This window comes from Schistocerca piceifrons, chromosome 1, assembly GCF_021461385.2.
Source record: "Schistocerca piceifrons isolate TAMUIC-IGC-003096 chromosome 1, iqSchPice1.1, whole genome shotgun sequence".
NCBI classification, from domain to species: domain Eukaryota; kingdom Metazoa; phylum Arthropoda; class Insecta; order Orthoptera; family Acrididae; genus Schistocerca; species Schistocerca piceifrons.
Window position 1 is genome coordinate 462,346,952 of NC_060138.1, and position 27,062 is coordinate 462,374,013.

The window sequence follows — 27,062 nt, forward strand, 5'->3', positions numbered from 1 at the left end:
ACTCCCCAGACTTGAACATTATTGAGCTATCTGGGATTCTTTGCAACATGCTGTTCAGAAGAGACCTCCACCCCCTCATACTCTTACTGATTTATGGACAGCTCTGCAGGATTAATTCCCTCCAACACTGCTTCAGACATTACTTGAGTCCATGCCACATCATGTTGTGGCACTTCTGCGTGCTCATGAGGGCCCTACCCGATATTAGGCAGGTGTACCAGTTCCTTTACTTCTTCAGTGTATATCCAATAAAACTTCAATCAAACTTGGCTGAAGTCTCTCATTAACAATATCATGACTGGCCTTACTCTAGCAAATTCTGGTATTATGCCACGGTCCTGACATCTCATTAAAAAACTTACAGAATAAAAGTTTTGCTCTCTTGCCACATAGCTTGTTCAAACTTCTTATATGTGAGGCCATCTCCTCCTTATAATGGCATCTGATGTGAAATTTAAAGTTTTCCCAGCAAATTAAATGTTCGAAGAGATTTTGGGATTGCAGCCTGTCATCGTAAAATTCACTCCATGATATTTTGACTGAACACCTGCCAGTCATCCTCAGGTGAGCCATTGAAGACTGATGAAGAAGTTCTCTGCTTTGCCCTATGTAGCATGCTGAGAATATTGTGGTGCATGCACCAGAATCATGGTGACACATGGACCACACCGCCTGGCAGCACCATAAATGCACTTAAAACCCATGTACATTGAGCGCATACAGTTTGCCTAAAGAGCTTGCACAGTTAAAGATAGTGTTCAGAGACAATGGATAATCTACCTGGTAAATTAACACGGCATTCTCAGCTAAATCCAAGAACCCTGAAGGGGAAAGACGAGAATGTGCCAACAAAGTCCCTGGCTTTTCTTTCCTTCATTGGAAATATTTCCTTCGCAGTAGCAAGAAGTATTGCTTAGCATTTTCAGGTGAAAGTGATTTTCCACCTACCATACAAGATTTCAGACCCACTGGAATAGTAAAGGGTAATTTGTTATTGCAGCAGGTGGGAATTTACAAAATACCTTGCCAGTGTGTTATGGTCTTTATAGGACAAACAACAGGCACAGTGGAAGAATGCTCACAGAACATTGCACTCACCTTATGTAACCCAGCAAGTTGGCAATTGTGGAACCCTGTTATCTCCAACAGACATTCAACGGAATATGACAAAACATTAATTATGGCCACAGCTATATCTTTTTGGGACTCCTTAAAAGAATCTGTTGAAATGTGTACCATGAACGTCTAATGAACCTCGACAGTGGCTACCAGCTGCATAATGTGTGGAATCCTGTTATCCCCAAGATTTGGTCCAGACGAAGACACCAGAATACTCTGATGGCTGCAGTGAGCAGCAGTGCCAATGACAGCTGACCTTTGCAGTGCCATTGGTGAGGCCACTGTCATTGGGCAGTGTGTTCCATCTGTCGCCATGACTCTGACACATGCATGGCAATATTCTCCCTAGGCGCTACACTGGGCGGAGCTGAGAACATCTTTGTCAGTCTTTGACAGGTCACCTGAAGATGGTGGGCAGATGTCCAGTTGAAATATTGAGGAGTGAAGTTAACAATGACCAGCTGCAATCTTGAAATCTCCTTGAACATTTAAGTCACAGGAAACATTTAAAATTTCACACTGGAACTTTCATTACACTCATACAATCACCCTGTATACACACACAGTTCGGCCAAAGTCTCATCTAGCTTGCAGTCACACATCCTTTGAAACATATACTCATATTTTGATAATCATTCATTAAAATTGCAGCAGTCTCTTGACAACGAAGAACAAGGTAATAATATCATGTCATCTTTGGAAACACACAGAAATGCGCGTGCTCACATGCACACACACACACACACACACACACACACACACACACACACACACACACACACACACACACACACACGCTCGCTCACACGCATGCCCACACACACACACACACACACACACACACACACACACACACACACACACACAAGCTTCTGTACAGCACAAATCACACCTGGGTATATCCTGTAAAAATGCTTGTGCAATCACACATGTGTATTGTCCACAAATTAATTTCAAAAGGGAACCTGGTTTAGATGTGGTAAGCTTGTTCAATCAAAAAGCATCTCCTTTAAAGTTATTACCAAGACACTTATGAGACATTGAGCAAACATAATTTTGCAGGTCCTTTCGTGAAGCCATACGACTTATCGTAATGGATGAGCTATAAACATTCCTTGATGTCACATGCATCATATCCACCACATTTGCATGCATCATATCCACCACATTTGCAGCCATGGTGAAAGCTGTGGCAAAACTTTTTGCCATGGAGGGGGAACCCAGGTAACACACCTCAGTTATAAGCCATAGTATTAGCAGATTTTTGTACAATAAATGGTTTCGAACACATCCTCATCCCATTTATAAGTGTATCTACCTCACCCCAACCAACAGCAGCTCTGAAGAGCTGAGATTTTCACTGTAGGCGCCAGACGCTGGTACACTGTCTTTGGCCTACAACCTGCAACAGCAACCCCGTAATAACAACAATGTTCCTCTTCAAAGTAGACTTGGCAGTTTAATACTACACCTACAAATGCTCCCTGTGGTTGACAGCTAGTACTATAGAGGCCAGAAGCTACTCACCATTAAGGCAGTTGGTAGTGATGTCACATGCCACCAAAAGCAGCTACTAACATGGTGTCCTGAAGAACCTACACTACCATTACCGGAGTCAACTTTTAGGCATTACCAGCCCTACCCACAACACACTAAAACCTACAATTTCCATCGATGTGGAGACAGTAGGAGTAAGAGCAGAGACCATGCCAGCGAAGTTACTTAGCCAAGTCTGGAAACTCAAGGTTGCAGGACCACTGGTCTCATACCTGGAGATTTCTAAATTACCTGCATTTACTTCATCACCACTGATCCAGTACACAGTGGAAGACAATTCAGTATGGCACAATTTTATCTTTCTTAAGTCATACTACTCCAATAGCAGCTTTGGTATTTATGAACACATTCTGCTGATATCACTTCATCTCACCCAGTGTATGCCACGGTCATCTTCCATATAACCTGCTTTCTTTATTTAGTTCTATGTAGCTGTTGTCAGTATCTTCGTGATAACCACAAGCTTCCTAAGTGACTTTTTGTAATGTTTCCCTAAGTATTCAGTATTCAATAATGTGAAAGACAAGCTTATTTTGTCTCTCTGGACTTATCAATCAGTTAAGAAAACAGGCAGAATATACTAGATCATACATAATACAGTGCTCAACTCAGTTTTAGTGCTGTTGCTGAAAAACGCTTTTCAATAACAGTGCTGATGGATTTAACAATTAAACTAACATCCTCAGCATGCTACGTTAAAATGACATTTCAAGAAGACTAAATTTCAACACCACCCCCCCCCCCCCCAAAAAAAAAAGGTCACAGTCCTCAAAATTGCATGTAAAGTTTCTCAACTGTGTTATCCAGTTGCTATTTCTGTCTCTTCCAACATATCTTAATCTGTGGCTCTTGTCTGGTTCAAGTGCTGAGCTAGTAACTGACCTATACCTGTGACAAATTACAGATACTACACATGAGAAAATTAAATGAAGGTTAACACAAAAGGCACTTTTATTCATAAAACAGAGCGTTACTACTCCATAAATAAAAATGAGTTGTGTATATTTTTTTTTTTTTTCTCTAAAATCCATTTTTACATTAAACACAAGGCACTTGTTACATTGGTACTTCACATTCAGATTCTCCATATTCATCACTTTGTATATGAAACAAGTTAAAAGAAGGATAATACAAAAGTTATTTTTATTCATAAAACACATCATTAATACTTCATATATAAAAATGAGTTGTATTTATTGATTTTTTCCTAAACCCATTTTTTACATTAAAAACAAGATACTTGGTTTGCCCGTAATTCTCCCTACCCAAAAAAGTTATAAGATCAAACTTAATAACCTGCTGATTGTGTTAATGTTATAATGTTGTGATCCACTATTAACCTCTTAAACCACAATAAAAACTTGGATTAAAAAAATAGTATATTTTCATAAAATCATTATTTTGAAATAACAGTGTCTATGACTCCTGTGTGCACAGTCACAACAGTCACCATCTGAATTAAAACGTAGATTACATTTTGCAAGGTCAACATGATCTTTAAGGCACATACTCCAAATTTTGTACTATTAATTCCCTAACAATCAGTCCCGTATAATATTGTATGCTTTATTAAATTTCTCTCTGAAAGTTTCTGCAATTATTCCAAAAGTTTTTATAATTGCACTGTTTTCATCAATATCATCAAAATCCTGCAGACTTGTGTTCACTGCTAACAGAACTAACATAAAATCTCTCAGATAATTGAAATCATCACCATGTCTCATTAAATTGTCCCTTATGATGGCTTCCTGTATACCATGATTATAGAAGTCCCACGCATAACTGTTAAGACTCTGATTTACTTCAAATAGTGGAACTATTTTTTTATCAGTGAATACCTACAACAAAACAAGACATTAGAATTCAAGAACATAAATAAAAACTGTAGTCCAACATTATTATCAGAGTTACCTGATGCCTTAAATTGGAGATGGTATCTTTTTCGGAATAAAGTCCATTGTCACTATAGCCTGAGAGCGCAATGAAAGCTGAACATATGACCCGTGGTTCATACTCCACCATAAGTTCCTGCAGGAGGTGAGGTAACTCATTTTCTGCTGAAATAATATATTATGATTAAATAAAATTCTTATGTTTTATACATGCAGAAGGAACAAAAACACAAATAATTAAGTGTTACTGTTCACAAATTCACCATAACTGAATTTTAATAGCTGAAATATAAGCATCACTCAACACACAACAGTAAATAGTCAAGCAAAATTACAAGAACTCTCTTAAGAAACTAAAGACTGCAAAACATTTTATTTGAAATCTTTTTTGCAGGAAAATTGTCATGGAAAGTGATATATTTGCACCATATCAAAACAGAACACTGAGCTGTACATAACAACAAAAGTTTGTACTTGCAGAACACATGCAACTACACTTTGACACAAATATTGGTTATTTTAAATTATAGCTGCTGGTAAACCTTTCAGGATGTGAGGTTGCGGTCCAAGAAGCTCTTCTGTCTCTTGTGGACCATGACCTCAAATCCTGAAAGGTTTCTGAGCAGCTATGTAATCCAGTTATGAAAGCCTTCATTCTATTTTAAATTATGTTTACTAGTTGTCAGCTTTCCATGCCCATCCCCAACACTATTCCTATAGGTAGTCATTATCATCATCATCGTCATCACAACTGTCACCCATCTGCACAGTGATTCTAAAACTTATGAATTTGATACCAACATCCATACCCTTAGGGGAGCTAAGGATATTTAAGCCCTGCACTAGTTTTTTCCCAATTAGAAAGTCATATTCATACCAAGTGTGGGTGAAATAGTTCCAGTCATTCCAGAGCATAAGTGTAATTAAAAGAATCAGAAATCAATTTGGAGAAGCAAATTTGGTTGAGCATATCTGTGGGAGTTGGTTTCTCAGTTGACAAGATACCCATACAGAAACCCAAATGAAAAATATTCAGAGCATTCTAATATGATAATGATGTGAATTAATATTTTGCAAGAATTTATAGTGGGACAAAATACCGTTCCATACTTCACTATAAAATGACCCTGGATATAACATGGCCCCTGTTTTTGAAGAGGCTCCTTGACAGAATTTTATTTTTACAATATTGCGAGTAATCAAATAGACAAAATGTTTTATTGATGTAAAGTATCTTAAGCTCTGCCTAAAAATATTAACATCAACCTATTGTAAACAGTCATAATGTTTTATTAGGTAGACTATATGATGTTGATACTCAAGTAGTTTTTGCCAAAGGCCATGGGATATCACAACCTGGTGTTGTTCTGCATCGTAGCATAAGCCTCACCATTTTCATCATCGTCATGTAGCAGGTCATAGTTGCTTTGAATTCAGAGATGCATGAAGTTGAAAATTTCCTCTATGCCTCCAGTGACTTCATTCAAATAATTGTGTTATGCTGGTGCTTACTGAACAACCTTCATGAATTCTTTCCTGATTTAGTCTCCTGGAAGTTCGGCATGTAGAAATGGTGATCTAATTTGTTATTCTTTATCTGATGCCATTTATGGACATTCACTTTTGTGTCATCAAACTGTCTTCCTGCTGCACAGCTGATGGTAGCCACTGCTCTGTGAATAACCATTAACTTAAAATTAATGTCATGTACTCTGCGTGAACCATTTGTGAACTGCAGACTCTTAGATCCACGATGTTCAACAGGGTAAACGCTGTGATTTACTTCTATTATCAAGCACTATGACTTACCATTCTTACAGCACTAAGCAAAGTGAATCACAACAATATGCTACCCCTAGCCTTTCTAGTGCTACCATTTCTGGCTAATGGTATGTTTCATTACTAGTTACCAACCTTAAAAATCAACAGTTCTGTTTTATTGCTGTTGTTGAATCTTACATTTCATTTATTGCACTGCATTTTGCATTCTATGTGAATATATTTACGTCAGAATTAAATTTTCACATGACAAATTTGGGGGAAAAAACCATCTTATAGTGAATAAATATAGTGTGTACACACACACACACACACACACACACACACACACACACACACAGTAAACACTGTCACAGTAAACACTGTCAGCTGTCTATATACTGGCAAAGTAGAATCTGATTAATCCAAATGATAAAGATAAGTAGCATTTGCATCTATAAATCCAATTTCTCTGATAAATAATGTGAGTGGGTAGCAACTGTCTTTGTAATGAGGTACTCTTTTACTTTCCTTCAGAATATCTGGGAAGTTTCAATTTCCTGTCCAATTCCTAATGGCAACCTATTATAGACTTGTGCAACACAATACAAAACTCCCTTTCGAAACCTATGTGGGAATGCAGAGACTATAAAGAAATTACTTTTGCTTCTTGTATTGTGAATCTGTTGTGACGTTGGTAAATTTGTGCCTGATTGGGGTTTGAACCCATATTTCCTAATTATTATATGTAATCACCTTAGTCATGGGACTACATACACACACTTCCTCTACGCACATCTCCAGGCCTGCCTCTAAGTTTTATTCTGACTAATGTTCCCCCCTATGAGATCTGAATACTACTTCCATAGGTTCTCCGATGGGTTATTTGGAAACACCCCCACTTTAGTATTAAAGACAGTGCAGAACAATGGCTTACCCTGCTACGAGGGTCATAACATTGCATCTTCATTGATTTCATTCCCACTGATCCATCAGTTTCGTTTGTATAATTAATTTCAAATATTTATATCCCTCATGGAAGTGTAAGCCTAAATGTTCAGAAATCATAAGTGGAAACACCAAGGCCAATGAACATCCAAGTCAGACCTGGAGTCATACTCAGATAGCTTAAATGTTAAGGTGATTGCTTGCAGTACGCAAGAAATTACATTCTGAGTCCAAGTTAGGCATGATTGTCAATTGCCACTACAATTTAACTAAACAGTATATTCATCATATCTGAATAATTAACACTGATATCATTTCATGTCCTTATGTTGTTCTGACTTCGTCCCCATTAATCCATTCATTTCATTTCAGTGCGTTTAATACATTTCTAGTATTGCAGTTGTGCATTGCACATGATTTCACTCTTATTATTAGTCATAAATAACATTAGAGAGTACATGTATTAGCACACAAAATCACTGAAGAGGCATTTGCAAAATGATTGTTTGTCAGCTATACATAATATTCTCACTCCACCCTTCAGTAGAATAAATACTTTTTTTGATCTTAGCTATATTATTCCAGAAGATTATGCCATATAATGCTGTTGACAAAGAATCCTAAAAATCTGGTCTGCAGATCAACACAATTAAAGAGATTTCTAAGTGTAAAGCAGACAGAACTGAGTATTTGTGGTCGTCAAGTTATCAACATGCTGGTGCTACCACATTTTATGTCATCTGCATGTCTAGGATCTTCACACATGAAGCCTCATACAGTATGTCCCCAATGGTCTCTAGTTCTGTCACCTGTAAGTCTTTTTCCTTTGTTTTGAATGGCATAATATAAGCCTTTGTAAAATTAAAGTTTAAACCGTTTGCTGTGAACCAGTTCTGAGTTGTAAGCTCCTGGCTGTGCCTGGTGTGGATGCGTATGGGTTCTTTGTCATTATGTTTCTGTAATCAGCAAACTTAACAATTTTTTCCGGTCTCTTGGTCACTAGGACTGTGCTGCCTGCTGGTAACAAAGGGACTGTTTTTGCTGATATCACATGCTATAACAACTGCGCAAAACAGCGCCATCTCACTCAGGATGCTACGAAGACACGCTCAAGCAACCTCAAGAGTTCTTGAGCCCTTTCTTGTGATGGGTTTCAGACAGTCAATCAAGTATGTGTGTGTGTGTGTGTGTGTGTGTGTGTGTGTGTGTGTGTGTGGGAGGGGGGGGGGGGTTGCAATGGGAGAGAAGTTGTAGACAAGGAAAGAACCACACAACCACACCAAGCAACATGAAATGGGTTTAATGCCATACCATTCTGGGTTTTCTAGTACAATTTTAGGATCCACACAACTTAAAGCATTGGAACAATTGCAAAAAATGCTGACAGAGTAATTTTTCTTGCTCAGTTCTACCACATTTGAATTTATGAAGTAGTACTGTAGAGAAAGTTTATGGAAGCTAACTGTATGAAAGGCAGTTGAACATTTTGTTACAAACTACTTCCTCAATTTTTTATAAGATTCCATGGAGGAGATGGGTCGATATTTAAAGTCACTTTCCTGTGTTAAATTTTATAAATGGATATCACATCACTCATTCATTCTTTCAGGAAATAGGCCTTGACTCATTGCCTGATTGCAATTGATGCAGTGACATAATGATTTTTGTGATGCTTTTCACAGTTTATTTAGCAAAACTGATGTCTGGTTCTGAAGTATGCAATGTCTGTCCAGTTGAGTTTCATGGATATGATTCTATGGTGCATTTTTATCCCTGTATCTTCAGTTAATATTGGCAAGAATTCTTTGTATTCATAGGCCAGTAATTTGATCTTTAAGATTATCTGTCTCACTGCCACTGTCATCAGGGAGTTGAATATCATTTACTATACAAGTAACTTTGTTTAATGCCTAATAATGCTTCAAATTGACTTTGCTTTGTTCTTGGAATTTTGTGTTCTGTGTGTGTAGAGCATGGTTTTTGATTTTATGACAGAGTGAAGACTCATGGAACATTGTTTTTTCCCCATCAGTGTCCTGACTAGTTTTAATGTGGCTCACTATACATCATTCTCCTGGACCAACGTCTTCACCACAGAGGAGCACTTACAATTATTCACTGAATATTTCCCAATCTCTGTATTACCCTACAGTTTATTCCTCTACAACTCCATCCAGCAGCATGTAAGTTATTGCTGGGCGTCTCAAATACATATTATTAACCTGGCCTTTCTTCTAGTCAGCATTTTCTACATACTCATTTCCCCATCAATTCCCAGGACCTGATCTTTTCAGCATGCCCCTATAGCACAACACCTCAAATGCTTCAATTCTCTTCTGGTCTAGTCTTCCCACAGGCCATGATTAGTTTACATACAATGCTGTGCTAGAGAACTACATTCTTAAAAATTTCTTTCTTCAGTTAATACATACATTAGGTACAAGTCAACTTGTTTTAGTGAGGAATCTCCTCATTGTCCATGCTCTGCTTATGTCCTCCTTGTGTTGTCTGTCAGGCACAATTCAATGTATGTAACACCAAAACTGGGAACCACATGGTAATTTTATTAGTATCCTTGTTTCTACTCCTCCTCATTACTTTCATTTTACCTTAGTTTTACACTTGATCTGCTCTGTGACCATTAGACTGTTCATTTCACTCAAAAGGTACTGCAATTATTCTTTAAAAGTGAGGATAGCAATGTCATCAGTGAATCTTCTCATTGATAGCCTTTCACCCTGAACCTATCCCACTAATGAATTACTCTTTTATTTACATCACTGCTAATTCAGTGTAAGGGTTGAACAGTATGGTAGAAAGACTGTGTCCCTGACTTCTGACCTTTCTAATCCTAATACTGTACTTTTCACTTTCTCTTCCATTCTTATTGTTCCCTCTTGATTCTTGTATATCACTCGTTTTTTTTCTATAGTGTGTATATGAGGGTTGTACCAAATGTAAGGTTCCCAATGAGCTGCAGCCTCGAGGGAAGGTGCTAGGCTAAATCTGACAACAGTGGCATGCGCAGTGGTTCCCCCACTCTCAAGCCCGCCCATCCATGATTCGCTACATTGTTCAGTGTCGGCTTGGCAGCCGTCAAAGACTGAAGTGTTGATCGCTGCTCCTGCCAAGTGCAAGATTCAAGCAGTAATACGGTTTCTCCATGCAAGGAAGTTCCTGCCAAGTGCAAGATTCAAGCAGTAATACGGTTTCTCCATGCAAGGAAGTTACTGCCCATGAAGAGTCATCAGCAACTGACTGAGGTTTATGGTGAAGAGTGCACATTCATTCAGTACATCTGCAGTTGGTGCAGGGCTTTTGCTGAGGGTCGCATGGAAGTTCACGATGAAGAACAGAGTGGAAGACTGCCGGTATCGGATGTGATTGTCCAGAAGATCAACAGTGAGCTGTTCAAAAATTGGAGAGTCACTGTCCGTGAACTTGCTGAATGCATTCCTGAAGCTTCCCATGGCACAATTGAACAAATAACAGAAACATTTGGTTATCGCAAAATGTATGCTCGTTGGGTCTCCCGGGTGCTGAGTGATGGACACAACGAGCAACGCCTTGACTGTGCTCGTAGGTTTCTTCAAAAGTGTGAGGGGGGAGGCAACAAAAAGAAGTAGTTGGACTCTATCGTCACAAGAGATGAAACATGAGTGTTTCATTACACCCCTGAAACAAAACAACAATCTCGTCAGTGGTGTCACTCCGGTTCACCGCCACAAAAAAAATTCAAACAAATGCAGTCAGTAGGAAAGGTTATGGCGATTGTGTTTTGGGATCAGAAGCAGGTATTCCTCATCGATTTTATGCACCCTGGAACGACAATAAACTCAGACAGATATTGTGAAACATTGACCAAACTCCAGCGTGCAATCTAGAATCACCAGAGGGGACGATTGACAGAGGGAGTAGTGCTTCTTCACAACAATGCTTGACCCCATGTTGCTCGTCAAACACAGGAGCTTTTGAAGAAATCTGGGTGGACTGTTATGCCCCATCCCCTGTACAGCCCGGACTTAGCCCCCAGCGATTATCACCTCTTCCCCAAGCTAAAGGAACACTTAGGTGGCAAACGCTTCAAGAGCGACTATGAAGTCTGAGCAGAGGTCACACCCTTTCTCAACGGATTGGCAGGAGACTTCTTCGACTTAGGAATACAAAAGCTTGAGCCCCGACTTCAAAAGTGTGTCAAAAAATGGAGACTATGTTGAAAAATAGACAAAAGTGTAAGCTTTTCATTGATGTATAAATTAATAACAATAAACAATGTTTTCTATTTGTAAAAAAATATAGGAACCTTACTTTTGGTACAACTCTCATATATTTTTCTGAGAATTTGGAACATCCGGCACCCTTTTATGATCTATTAACACTTTTTCTAGGGCAACATCCAATACAGGTATCTTGATTCCTCGTATACTCTGCGAACCACCGTGATGTGCATGCAGAAAATATGTCTCATTGTACTGGTTATTAGGGCTTTTTTCTGCTCCACTCATATAAGGAGCTTGGGAAGTAAATTCCTAGATTTATCACTTAAAGCTGGTTCTTCAGACTTAGTAAGTAGGTTTTCTCATGACAGCTTAGATTTTTCTTCATGAGTTTGCTAGTTCAGTTCTTTCAACATCTCTGTGACACACTCCCACAGGTAAAACAAACCTGTGACCATGTGTACCACCCTTCACTGTCTGTGTTCAATATTGTCTGTTAGTACTATTTGGTATGTGTTGCACACACTTGAGCAATATTCTGTGATGGGTTGCACAAATGATTTGCAACCAATGCTTTTTGTAAACTGCGTACAATTCTACAAATAAACTGAAGTCTGCCACCTGCTATATCTATGACTGAACCTACATGATCATTCAACTTCATATCCCAACAAAGTGTTGCATCCAGGTATTTAGATGAGTTGACCAATTCCAACTGTGACTCCTTGGTACTATAGTCATAGGATACTATGGTTTTATGTTTTCTGAAGTGCACACTTTTACATTTCTGAACTTTTAAAGCAAGATGCCAATCTTTGCACCACTTTGAAGAAGATCTGACTCAATATTTGTGCACCTTCTTTTGGGCAGTATTTCATTATAGATAAATGTGCCATGTTCAAAAGTCTATGTTACAATTAATATTGTTTGCAAGTCATTAATATACAACATGTACAGCAAGGGTCCCAATACTCCTTCCTGGGGCACATCTGAAGTTATTTATACGTCTGTTGGAGACCCTCCTTGCAAGATAACTTGCTGCATCTTCCCTATAAAAAAACTGCTGAAGCCAGTGAAAAAATTTACTGGATACCATATATGACTGCACTTTTGATAAGTGTAGATGTGGCACTGAGTCAAATGATTTTTGGAAATCAAGAAATACTGCATCTACTGGACTGCCTCAATCAATGGTTTTCAGGATGGTATGAGAGAGAAGTGCAAGTTGGGTTTCACTTTGAAATCTATGGAGGAAGTCACTCTATTCGAGATACCACCTTATGTTTGACCTCAGGATATGTTCTAAGATTCTACAACACATAAATGCCAAGAATACTGGATAGTAGTTTTGTGGATCATTTCTGCTACACTTCTTCTAGACAGATCTGCACTTTCTACCAGAATCTGGACACAGTTTTTTGTTGGAGGGACCTATGGTAGCAGATACAGGGTGAGGCAAATAAAAGTGGCCTGGATGAATGGATACGACTGGATGTGAATGTATGCATATAACCACAACCTGTGACATGTACACCATTTGTACATCTGCCATGTGATCCACACTGGTTCAGAGTGCAGTGCAGGCCGTGTCAGTGTGAGTGGTGCAGTACAAAGAAGCTGATGGTATTCACAGTGGAACAGCAGGTGTTCATTGTGGAAAGTTACATGATAACAAAGTTGAGCAAATGGTGTGGTCATTTGTTTGCTGAGAAATTTAATGGTTCAAAGTGCCAGCAAACAATGCCATGAAGACCGAGGGAGGTGGCGTAGTGGTTAGCACACTGGACTCGCATTCGGGAGGACAATATTCAATCCGTGTCTGGCATTCCTGATTTAGGTTTTCCGTGATTTCCCTAAATCGCTCCAGACAAATGCCAGGATGGTTCCTTTGAAAGGGCATGGCTGACTTCATTCCCTGTCCTTCCCTAATCCATTGAGACCAATGAGCTAGCTGTTTGGTCTCTTCCCCCAGACAACTCAACCAACCCAATGCCATGAAGGCTTAGTCCAAAAATAGTGTCAGACAGGATCTGTTTTGAAAAATTCTGAGAACATTCTGAATCATGCCCACACACCAGAAAATGTGCCATGAGATGAATGGTAGTCACATTCAACATCTGCTGTAGTCAGGTTAGTACTTCCTCTGCTGTGTTTTTATTTGTACCCTGGAACTCTGTTCTCTGGGCCACTAATAGGGTATGGAATATGACAGGGATTTCAGTGGGCCCTGGGGTTATGTTCTATTTAAATGGTTTCAGTTGCATCTCAATGTAACTGACTGTAATATCTATTTCACTCATCGTTCCAGAGGTACAGGGATTAAATTGGAGCAATGCATCTGGGTTCTCCTTTGTTAAGAAACATTTGAAAACGGAGCTAAGCATTTCTGCTTTGATCTGCTACCTTCAGATTTCAGTTCCTGTCTCAACTGTGAATGACTGGACACTAACTTTAATGCCACTAACAGCCTTTGCATATCATGAGAATTTATTTGGGTTTTAAGAAAGATAATTAGACAATACTCTGCTACAGCAGTCACTGAAGTTTTCATGCATTGCTCTCTTGACAGCTGAATGCATTTCATTCAGCATCTCTATCTATAGTCCTATCCTTTGTTTTACACCAATTGTGCAATAATTTACTTTTCTTTAGAAGCTTCTTTACAATTATTGTATACCAAGGAGGATCTCTCCCATTATAAACTGCTATATCAGGTATGTATCTATCCAGTGCAAGGAAAACTATTCTTTCAAACTTGAGTGATAGTTCCTCTACATGCTCGTGTCCTGAGCTAAAAGTTTCGAGTTTCTCATAGAGGTATGAAACTGTTGCTTCTTTATATAGTTTAATGAACTAATAAATATTTCTACTTGTTTTAGATGGCCTTTGTATTTTGGTAGCCACTGTTTCTAGCTCATTGTCACTGTTAAAAGTTTCGATGTGGATGTCCTCAAAGAGGTCATGTACACTCCTGGAAATGGAAAAAAGAACACATTGACACCGGTGTGTCAGACCCACCATACTTGCTCCGGACACTGCGAGAGGGCTGTACAAGCAATGATCACACGCACGGCACAGCGGACACACCAGGAACCGCGGTGTTGGCCGTCGAATGGCGCTAGCTGCGCAGCATTTGTGCACCGCCGCCGTCAGTGTCAGCCAGTTTCTACATCTACATCTACATTGATACTCCGCAAGCCACCCAACTGTGTGTGGCGGAGGGCACTTTACGTGCCACTGTCATTACCTCCCTTTCCTGTTCCAGTCGCATATGGTTCGCGGGAAGAACGACTGTCTGAAAGTCTCCGTGCGCGCTCTAATCTCTCTAATTTTACATTCGTGATCTCCTCGGGAGGTATAAGTAGGGGGAAGCAATATATTCGATACCTCATCCAGAAACGCACCCTCTCGAAACCTGGCGAGCAAGCTACACGGCGATGCAGAGCGCCTCTCTTGCAGAGTCTGCCACTTGAGTTTATTAAACATCTCCGTAACGCTATCACGGTTACCAAATAACCCGGTGACGAAACGCGCCGCTCTTCTTTGGATCTTCTCTATCTCCTCCGTCAACCCGACCTGGTACGGATCCCACACTGATGAGCAATACTCAGTATAGGTCGAACGAGTGTTTTGTAAGCCACCTCCTTTGTTGATGGACTACATTTTCTAAGCACTCTCCCAATGAATCTCAACCTGGTACCCGCCTTACCAACAATTAATTTTATATGATCATTGCACTTCAAATCGTTCCGTACGCATACTCCCAGATATTTTACAGAAGTAACTGCTACCAGTGTTTGTTCCGCTATCATATAATCATACAATAAAGGGTCCTTCTTTCTATGTATTCGCAATACATTACATTTGTCTATGTTAAGGGTCAGTTGCCACTCCCTGCACCAAGTGCCTATCCGCTGCAGATCTTCCTGTATTTCGCTACAATTTTCTAATGCAGCAACTTCTCTGTATACTACAGCATCATCCGCGAAAAGCCGCATGGAACTTCCGACACTATCTACTAAGTCATTTATATATATTGTGAAAAGCAATGGTCCCATAACACTCCCCTGTGGCACGCCAGAGGTTACTTTAACGTCTGTAGACGTCTCTCCATTGATAACAACATGCTGTGTTCTGTTTGCTAAAAACTCTTCAATCCAGCCACACAGCTGGTCTGATATTCCGTAGGCTCTTACTTTATTTATCAGGCGACAGTGCGGAACTGTATCGAACGCCTTCCGGAAGTCAAAGAAAATAGCATCTACCTGGGAGCCTGTATCTAATATTTTCTGGGTCTCATGAACAAATAAGGCGAGTTGGGTCTCACACGATCGCTGTTTCCGGAATCCATGTTGATTCCTACATAGTAGATTCTGGGTTTCGAGAAATGACATGATACGCGAGCAAAAAACATGTTCTAAAATTCTACAAGAGATCGACGTAAGAGATATAGGTCTATAGTTTTGCGCATCTGCTCGACGACCCTTCTTGAAGACTGGGACTATCTGTGCTCTTTTCCAATCATTTGGAACCCTCCGTTCTTCTAGAGACTTGCAGTACACGGCTGTTAGAAGGGGGGCAAGTTCTTTCGCGTACTCTGTGTAGAATCGAATTGGTATCCCGTCAGGTCCAGTGGACTTTCCTCTATTGAGTGATTCCAGTTGCTTTTCTATTCCTTGGACACTTATTTCGATGTCAGCCATTTTTTCGTTTGTGCGAGGATTTAGAGAAGGAACTGCAGTGCGGTCTTCCTCTGTGAAACAGCTTTGGAAAAAGGTGTTTAGTATTTCAGCTTTACGCGTGTCATCCTCTGTTTCAATGCCATCATCATCCCGTAGTGTCTGGATATGCTGTTTCGAGCCACTTACTGATTTAACGTAAGACCAGAACTTCCTAGGATTTTCTGTCAAGTCGGTACATAGAATTTTACTTTCGAATTCAATGAACGCTTCACGCATAGCCCTCCTTACGCTAACTTTGACATCGTTTAGCTTCTGTTTGTCCGAGAGGTTTTGGCTGCATTTAAACTTGGAGTGGAGCTCTCTTTGCTTTCGCAGTAGTTTCCTAACTTTGTTGTTGTACCACGGTGGGTTTTTCCCGTCCCTCACAGTTTTACTCAGCACGTACCTGTCTAAAACGCATTTTACGATTGCCTTGAACTTTTTCCATAAACACTCAACATTGTCAGTGTCGGAACAGAAATTTTCGTTTTGATCTGTTAGGTAGTCTGAAATCTGCCTTCTATTACTCTTGCTAAACAGATAAACCTTCCTCCCTTTTTTTATATTCCTATTAACTTCCATATTCAGGGATGCTGCAACGGCCTTATGATCACTGATTCCCTGTTCTGTACATACGGAGTCGAAAAGTTCGGGTCTGTTTGTTATCAGTAGGTCCAAGAAGTTATCTCCACGAGTCGGTTGTCTGTTTAATTGCTCGAGGTAATTTTCGGATAGTGCATTCAGTATAATGTCACTCGATGCTCTGTCCCTACCACCCGTCCTAAACATCTGAGTGTCCCAGTCTATATCTGGTAAATTGAAATCTCCACCTAAGACTATAACATGCTGAGAAAATGTATGTGAAATGTATTCCAAATTTTCTCTCAGTTGTTCTGCCACTAATGCTGCTGAGTCGGGAGGTCGGTAAAAGGAGCCAATTATTAACCTAGTTCGGTTGCTTAGTGTAACCTCCACCCATAATAATTCACAGGAACTATCCACTTCTACTTCACTACAGGATAAACTACTACTAACAGCGACGAACACTCCACCACCGGTTGCATGCAATCTATCCTTTCTAAACACCGTCTGTACCTTTGTAAAAATTTCGGCAGAATTTATCTCTGGCTTAAGCCAGCTTTCTGTACCTATAACGATTTCAGCTTCGGTGCTTTCTATCAGCGCTTGAAGTTCCGGTACTTTACCAACGCAGCTTCGACAGTTGACAATTACAATACCGATTGCTGCTTGGTCCCCGCATGTCCTGACTTTGCCCCACACCCGTTGAGGCTGTTGCCCTTTCTGTACTTGCCCAAGGTCATCTAACCTAAAAAACTGCCCAGCCCACGCCACACAACCCCTGCTACCCGTGTAGCCGCTTGTTGCGTGTAGTGGACTCCTGACCTAACCAGCGGAACCCGAAACCCCACCACCCTATGGCGCAAGTCGAGGAATCTGCAGCCCACACGGTCGCAGAACCGTCTCAGCCTCTGATTCAGACCCTCCACTCAGCTCTGTACCAAAGGTCCGCAGTCAGTCCTGTCGACGATGCTGCAGATGGTGAGCTCTGCTTTCATCCCGCTAGCGAGACTGGCAGTCTTCACCAAATCAGATAGCCGCCGGAAGCCAGAGAGGATTTCCTCCGATCCATAGCGACACACATCATTGGTGCCGACATGAGCGACCACCCGCAGATGGGTGCACCCTGTACCCTTCATGGCATCCGGAAGGACCCTTTCCACATCTGGAATGACTCCCCCCGGTATGCACACGGAGTGCACATTGGTTTTCTTCCCCTCTCTTGCTGCCATTTCCCTAAGGGGCCCCATTATGCGCCTGACGTTGGAGCTCCCAACTACCAGTAAGCCCACCCTCTGCGACTGCCCGGATCTTGCAGACTGAGGGGCAACCTCTGGAACAGGACAAGCAGCCATGTCAGGCCGAAGATCAGTATCAGCCTGAGACAGAGCCTGAAACTGGTTCGTCAGACAAACTGGAGAGGCTTTCCGTTCAGCCCTCCGGAATGTCTTTCGCCCCCTGCCACACCTTGAAACGACCTTCCACTCTACCACAGGTGAGGGATCAGCCTCAATGCGGGCAGTATCCCGGGCAACCACAGTCGTAGTCCGATCAGGGGATGCGTGGGACGAGCTGGCCGTCCCCGACAAACCCCCATCCGGACCCCCACAGTGATGCCCATTGGCAACAGCCTCAAGCTGTGTGACCGAAGCCAACACTGCCTGAAGCTGGGAGCGAAGGGATGCCAACTCAGCCTGCATCCGAACACAGCAGTTGCAGTCCCTATCCATGCTAAAAACTGTTGTACGAAGAACGTCTGAACTAATCTACAGAGAGCGCAAACAAATCGACAAAATTTAAACGGTTATTAAAATACAAGATTGCCTAGTAAATGCAGTAATGCTGCTACTTGCGCACTGCTGACACTGCTCGGCGGCGGAAGGAGACTAAGCGAAATTACACTATTCAGGTACTAAAACACGATGCTACACTCTCAAATACTAAAATACGCCAGAAATTTATGAATTAAACAATGCAAGTACCAAAAACACGCAAAGAAATTAAGAATTAAACTATGTAACAAATGAGTGAGCTAGGAGTATACGACTTGCTGCTGCAGCTGCTTAACCAACGGCGGCAGGGAGCACACTGACTGCGACCAACCGACACTGCCCGTTCAAAACAAAACAGTAGACAAACAACTTCGCGAATTTACACTATTCAGGTGCTAAAACGCGATGCTACAACTCTCAAATACTATAATACGCCCGAAATTTATGAATTAAACAATGCAAGTACCAAAAACACGCAAAGAAATTAAGAATTAAACTATGTAACAAATGAGTGAGCTAGGAGTATATCACTTGCTGCTGCAGCTGCTTATCCAACGGCGGCAGGGAGCACACTGACTGCGACCAACCGACACTGGCCGTTCCTGTTTGCCGTGGCATACGGAGCTCCATCGCAGTCTTTAACACTGGTAGCATGCCGCGACAGCGTAGACGTGAACCGTATGTGCAGTTGACAGACTTTGAGCGAGGGCGTATAGTGGGCATGCGGGAGGCCGGGTGGACGTACCGCCGAATTGCTCAACATGTGGGGCGTGAGGTCTCCACAGTACATCGATGTTGTCGCCAGTGGTCGGCGGAAGATGCACGTGCCCGTCAACCTGGGACCGGACCGCAGCGACGCACGGATGCACGCCAAGACCGTAGGATTCTACGCAGTGCCGTAGGGGACCGCACCGCCACTTCCCAGCAAATTAGGGACACTGTTGCTCCTGGGGTATCGGCGAGGACCATTCGCAACCGTCTCCATGAAGCTGGGCTACGGTCCCGCACACCGTTAGGCCGTCTTCCGCTCACGCCCCAACATCGTGCAGCCCGCCTCCAGTGGTGTCGCGACAGGCGTGAATGGAGGGACGAATGGAGACGTGTCGTCTTCAGCGATGGCTTGCCATGCCATTTCCACCTGGCGCCTCAGTTGGACCAGCGTTCGTGCTGGACGTGCAGACCGCGTGAGACGACGCTTCATCCAGTCCCAAACATGCTCAATGGGGGACAGATCCGGAGATCTTGCTGGCCAGGGTAGTTGACTTACACCTTCTAGAGCACGTTGGGTGGCACGGGATACATGCGGACGTGCATTGTCCTGTTGGAACAGCAAGTTCCCTTGCCGGTCTAGGAATGGTAGAACGATGGGTTCGATGACGGTTTGGATGTACCGTGCACTATTCAGTGTCCCCTCGACGATCACCAGTGGTGTACGGCCAGTGTAGGAGATCGCTCCCCGCACCATGATGCCGGGTGTTGGCCCTGTGTGCCTCGGTCGTATGCAGTCCTGATTGTGGCGCTCACCTGCACGGCGCCAAACACGCATACGACCATCATTGGCACCAAGGCAGAAGCGACTCTCATTGCTGAAGACGACACGTCTCCATTTGTCCCTCCATTCACGCCTGTCGCGACACCACTGGAGGCGGGCTGCACGATGTTGGGACGTGAGCGGAAGACGGCCTAACGGTGTGCGGGACCATAGCCCAGCTTCATGGAGACGGTTGCGAATGGTCCTCACCGATACCCCAGGAGCAACAGTGTCCCTAATTTGCTGGGAAGTGGCGGTGCGGTCCCCTACGGCACTGCGTAGGATCCTACGGTCTTGGCGTGCATCCGTGCGTCGCTGCGGTCCGGTCCCAGGTCGACGGGCACGTGCACCTTCCGCCGACCACTGGCGACAACATCGATGTACTGTGGAGACCTCACGCCCCACGTGTTGAGCAATTCGGCGGTACGTCCACCCGGCCTCCCGCATACCCACTATACGCCCTCGCTCAAAGTCCGTCAACTGCACATACGGTTCTCGTCCACGCTGTCGTGGCATGCTACCAGTGTTAAAGACTGCGATGGAGCTCCGTATGCCACGGCAAACTGGCTGACACTGACGGCGGCGGTGCACAAATGCTGTGCAGCTAGCGCCATTCGACGGCCAACACCGCGGTTCCTGGTGTGTCCGCTGTGCCGTGCGTGTGATCATTGCTTGTACAGCCCTCTCGCAGTGTGCGGAGCAAGTATGGTGGGTCTGACACACCGGTGTCAATGTGTTCTTTTTTCCATTTCCAGGAGTGTATTTCAGGGCTAGACTATAGTACAACTGGCAACTGAACTTGACTTTAAGAACTTTAATGCCAAAATCCTATTCCTATTTGTGAAAGGGAAGAACTCCTTTGTCATGTAGGGCAACACTCCAAAAATGGACAAAGAAATTTAAATGCAGACTGGATAGGCAGCTATACAGGAACTTTTTAAACATAAAAAGGTTTACTAATGATAACTACCACATTATCGAACTACACTTAAATGCAACTGGATGAGCAAGGCAAAATGGTAGCATGCCTATTTCCATGATGAACAGCTCTGGCCTTGAAGTATGTTCTTATCAAAGACACTGAAAGTAATTTTACTGAACTCTTTGGCAATATCTTGAACTCTAAAGAGTTCCAAAACATGGATGTTCAACTTCATCTCTGTGTAGTGGATTTGGAATGAACCTCACAATCCAGGAGAATACTCTAAAGAGTTCCTAGACATTTTTTCAGCAATTCTAATTAGAGACAGAGACAGATTTTTGTTTTTTTTCCCCCCAAAGAGGTTATATTACATCAATAAAATCTTTGTTCTATGGAAACCCCATCAGTTCCTGCAGAATTAAACACAGTGTCTTCTCAATGTGACATTGATTCAAATTCTGCATCCCTATGCTTCTTTGTAAGTGAGCTCTGAATAAATGTTGTTGATGAATCGCCAGAAAGCCCAGAAGCCAAGTATGTTGAAGAAAATTTATTTACAGATATGGTAACAGTGTGTGACGACTCTGTAATCTTGGATGTTTTTCCAAATGTGGTGAAATACACTGCAGGCTACATTGTACGTAAATGTCAAAACATTGTTAAATAGTTAGGTTTTTCAGCAGCAAGAAGTGATGTAGGAAAACATAATGCAGACTGAATATCAATCCTGTCTCATGGTTGTCTTTACTTTTCAAAGAAGAATTTGGCTTTTCTTGTAAATGGAGTGAGCAAACAGAAAAATGTCAAAGTGTCTGAGTTTTATTTTGAAACAAAAGTTTCCTGAGACGTATGACACAGTTATAGCCTTTCATGTAAGGTCATTACTAAAAATTATGTATCTGAATCAAGAAGCAAAGCTGGTAACTGTGAAGAAATGTGCCACATGGAGGAAACAGCTATGGATTGTGTCTTTATGCGGTAAATGGTAATTGAAATGTGGAACAGGTTACATTAATATCTGCTTCTTCATCTTACAAGTGAGTTATTTTTATCTTAAATATCATTTATTTAGTCCTAATGTGTAATACATTTGTCATGCCACTTGATTTCATTTGTTCAACTGTGTTCTGAACCAAACTGAAAGTAAAATGAATAACAACCCACAGCAACTGTGGTGAGACACACTTATCATATAATTACACTGCTGCACTGTTCTGTGCAGTCTCATCGTGATATCAGTAGGCTCCAGCCAATACCAAGCCGGAATGGCCCCCACTGGCATGTAATATCCTGAGTTCTCCCTGGTCCTGCCTTTCTTGTACAAGACGCCTAAGCTTATTACGGACATCATCCACAGTCAAGCAACAAGTTGTGACAGATCCTGTATTCTGTAGGAGAGACAGTACCTACAGCAGTGATAATACTTGAGGTGCTTTTGGTACATGATTCTCGGTACCCCCAACACATCCATTGATTTGATTGTAGTCAGAGCGACTTCCAGTTGCTTACAAAGTGCGACTAACTTATCCCCTATATGAGAACAGCACATACAGAGGGACTGCATTATGCCTGGTGTTGCCCAAGTTTTGATACAATCAACATGAATTTTAATTTCACGTCAAGTTTTTGGACCCCAAGTTTTTGAGGCTTTTTATCTGATGTATGTGATTTTACTCAGACACACAGGAATTATCAGAAGTGAGCTTATATACATATATATATAACTAAATAAATCTGTGAACTGCGCCGATTTTGAATTTAGCTGGTTTCGTTTCCACATGCTCCAAAATGAAAACAAGTGTAACATCAGAAATGTTTCTCTGGTGCCTTTAGCTTTACAAAAACTAAACTGATTGTCACCTAACAGATTCCTTTTTCCAGTCTTCTGTACATTATTCATGTCAGTATCTTGGAGGCACAAGTTGTTCAGCTGAGTGTACAATAGTTCTCATATTTATCTGCCTTTGATATCTTCAGGTTTGCGTGGAGCCTATTCTTCTGATAATCTGACGGCATAACTACAATAGCACAGATTCTACACAAACTTATGAATGATCATTTCAGGCTGATTCCCCAATAATGTTGTAAAGTCAGAAGGAATGTTCTCTATCCCTACTGCTTTGTTTGTTAGCAAGTCTTTCAAAGCTCTGTCAAACTCCAACTTTAGTAATGAATTTCCTATTTCTTCCAAATCGATACCCAATTCTTCTTTTATCACATCAGGAGACATTTCCTTCTCTTTGCAGCAGACTTCAGTGTACTCTTTCCACCAACTGCTCTATCCTCTGCAAAAATTCATTCTGCATTCCTTTTGCATTCTTAATGTTGAAATTCTTGCTTTTAATTTCACTGAAAGTTGTTATATCTTTTCACTGAATGTGGACTTCGGTGACTGTAGACTTTCCTGGCGTATACTGTTGATGATATCTTGTCAGGTTTTCATCCTGGTAGCTGCATTGAAATTCCATGACATTTCAATGAAAGACACACTTATCATCTTTGCCAGATGATTTTGTTCTACATATTTTTCTTGTAATCATTTTATTTTTACCTTTCCTGCACATCCTACTGATTTTATTCCTAAGTAACTTAGTTGCATTATCCTTCTCTTTCCTGAACATTTTTGTATGTCCTTTCACTGAACGATTGCAGTATTTCTTCTGTCACCCAAAGTTGCTTTGCCTTCCTTGTACATGTATTTATCTGTCCAACGTACTTGACTGCTGGTTCTCTTCAACTGAACTGCCTTGTGAGGTCAACATTTACATCTCCATCTGTACATGACAAACCACTGAAGTAAATGTTAGAGGGTACTTACTGCTGTACAACTTATTAGTGTTTCTTACAGTTCTATTTACATAATGAACACTGGAAGAATGATTGCTTAAATACCTTTGCAATTGGTATAATCTAGTCTTTGCAGTCCTTACATGAGAGCTACATTGGTGTTTGCAGAATATTCCTAGATGGTTCACTTAAGGCAGGTTCTTGAAACTTTTTAAGTAGGTTTCTGTGGGTAGTCTGCCAGTTTAGGTTTTTTTTTTATCATCTCTGTAAAGCTCTCCAAAGGGCAAACAAACTTGTGACCATAATTGCTACCCTTCTTTACATATGTTCAACATCTATTTAGTGTGTGTGTGTGTGTGTGTGTGTGTGTGTGTGTGTGAGCATGTGCGCACATGCGCATGTGTGTGTGTGTGTGTGTGTGTGTGTGTGTGTGTGTGTGTGTGTGTGTCCCATACACTGGAGCAATATTCTATGATGGGCTATACGAGTGTTTTGTAAGTAATCTCGTTTGTAGGCCGATTGCATTTTTCCAATTTCCTGCCAATGAACTGAAGTCTGTGACCTACATTACCTATGACTGAGCCTGTGTGATAATTCCATTTCATATCCCTACAAATTGGTACATATAGGTATTTGTATAAGTCAAATGATTCAGTTGTGATTTATTTATATTGTAGTCATAATACCAGGTTTCATTTTTTTCTTTTTGTGAAGTAAAAAATTTCAAATTTCTGAACATTTAAAACAAGCTGCCATTCTGTATACTAATTTTTAAGTCTTATCAAGATCTGTATGAATATTTGTGCAGCTTTTGCCAGATAGTTTCTTTGTTACAGATATCTACAAGGCCTGACAAAAAAAAGTCAAGCACCTACAAAGGGACGAGGAAATGAAATGAAAGTTGATGAGTTGAGAGGGTATGTAATTTTATTTCAGAGATTACAAAATCAAGTCAAATTTTCAACTTGGCGGTATGAGCCCAATTATTAGTATGACATAGCACCTACTCTGGCCTGGACTCATACACTGCTATGCTCGTGAAAGGTGTCAGAAAGCAGCTGTATCCCCTCCTGAGGCAAGCTGCCGCGCAACTGCTTTACCTGGTACTTGATATCCCAGTACTAACAATGGGATGGAGTTGGCATCTGAACTAGTCCCACACATGTTCTCTCGGAGGGATATCTGAGGATCTTGCTGGACATAGGAGTCTCTCAACATCATGCAGACAGTTCATAGAGACATGTGCCATGTGTGGAAATTCATTGCCCTGTTGAAAAATGGCTCCACAATACTGTTGTATGAGAGGTACGACATGAGGATGCAGAATGTCCATGGCATTCCATTATGCCAACAGCGTTCCCTCAGTCATTACCAGCTGTGACCTGAAGTCATATCTGATGATTCCCCACACCGTGATATCAGGCATGGCACCCCTGTCTTTCTCCAAAACACTGGAAGAACCGGACGTCTCCATAGGTCATCCAGAACTGTTCATAAATGTGATTGATTGCTGAGCACAATGTGAGGTAATTTCCAAGAATGATTGCCTCTGGAAGTCGCGGGGTCCAAACGATATATACCGAACGTGCGATCCTAAATCAATCACGTGACTCTTGTGGCTGGCGTTATGAACAATTATTTGTGCTCGTCATTTTTATCTGTTTCCCGTCGATCCCTTAGTTGCTGTAAGTTACACACCTCTGCAAATTAATGGCAAGAAGGGAATTGTTCCCGTAGTGTACACATCACATGGACTTTCACATGACGACAACACCGACAAGTAAGGTAGGTCATCTCCTTTGTAATTACAAGTATTTTTGTAATGCTCTTCTTTTGTCATTGCTGTAGTGACCACCGTAAACATATTCATAATGCCAATCAACTGAGTTATGTGTGATCGATATAGGATCGCACGTTCGATATGTATCGTTTAGACCCCGCGACTTCGAGAGTAATTGTTGTTGGAAATTACCAATTGTGATGCTATTCATCAGCAATCTATGCATCTTCATCATGGCACTGCTGCAAATGCAGCAGTTTGTGTTGCATTAATGAAAGCTTATGCATGGGATGGAAATTTCTTACTCTGGCCGGGCGTATACGCGGACAAGCAAAAAAAAAAAAAAAAAAAAAAAAATTCCTGGATTTCCCGGTTAAAGATACACTTTCCCCCAGGTGAAAACACACTTTTTCCATGTTAAATGACAGTATATTTTCCCTCAGAACTGCAAAACTTATCAATCCTTTGAATGGTTATGGCTATATACACGGGCGTTGAATTTCCCGGCACTTTAGAAAACGAAACTCAGGGAAAAAGGCACATTTTAGAAATATCTTTGTTGTGCAGCAACATGTATGCAGCTATGCTTCGTATTTTCGTATTACGAAAGTATATATTCGAATTCCACCAAACACCGCATGTTACTTTCCGAATCACTGAAATCGAGATTGTGATGTGCTTTTGTAAGCCAGTCATAGCTCATGTCATGTGATCTTGCCAGCCGATGACAGCGGATATTCAGAGCATAGGACATGTGATGTAGTCAGCCAACAGCAACATCACTGTTAAGTAGCATGAACACACAAACAGAGAAAGTTAATAGTTTAAATAAATATACATAGTGTTGCTACAAGAAAAGCAAATCTTTCACATATAAGATTGGTCTCTAAGGTTAATAAGCTGCAAGAGAAGCTATGCTTTAACATACAATGTTGATCTATTTTCACGTGTTACACTTTAAGATATATCACACAAATGGGCCAGTAAAATTTTTAATAATGACATAAATGTCTGATCTTGAGGGTTCGAAATTCTTCTAAATGGCTCATCATCAAAGAGGTGATTTTTAAATGAGAGTCAAATGCTCTGTGATTTAAGAAATTCATAGTACATTCTTGCACACAGTTCAACTTACGTAAAAGGATATTTACTTTGAAAGTAACGCTTTTCAAACCACCACCATTTGCAATATTTTCCAGCAGTCTGTTAGAAATAGGTTCATTTCAGCAGATGCCAGTGAGCATAGATAACAGGCGACACCGTGCTTGTGCAGCTATCATGACGTAGGAAACCCTTAAGTACGGGTACGTGTAAAACATTAAAAGATCATACATTATGTCATAAAAGAAACAAGACATCAGAGGATAATCCTAGAGGATCGGAATTTCGTGAAGCATACTAAATTGTGCACATTTAAAGTGCATACATAAAGTGCACATTCGTATGTCCAGATTCCCTATGAAGTAGACCAAGGCCTGA

At 41.3% G+C, this 27,062-nt stretch overlaps 1 protein-coding gene across 4 annotated transcripts in view; it reads right to left on the reverse strand.

The window, feature by feature from the left end:
• Positions 1 to 3,667: 3,667 nt before the first annotated feature.
• The window catches only part of LOC124793911 (probable ATP-dependent RNA helicase DDX60), a 251,769-nt gene continuing 228,374 nt past the window's right edge, over positions 3,668 to 27,062 (reverse strand). For 3 of the 4 annotated variants that reach the window (XM_047258059.1, XM_047258056.1, XM_047258058.1), the window contains 2 exons: positions 4,588 to 4,733; positions 3,668 to 4,514 (listed from right to left, as the gene is read on the reverse strand). In XM_047258059.1, coding sequence (XP_047114015.1) covers positions 4,218 to 4,514; positions 4,588 to 4,733 — 443 coding nt within the window. In that variant the 3' untranslated portion in view covers positions 3,668 to 4,217. The remainder of the gene's footprint in view (positions 4,515 to 4,587; positions 4,734 to 27,062) is intronic. The other variant, XM_047258057.1, reaches the window with a different exon arrangement.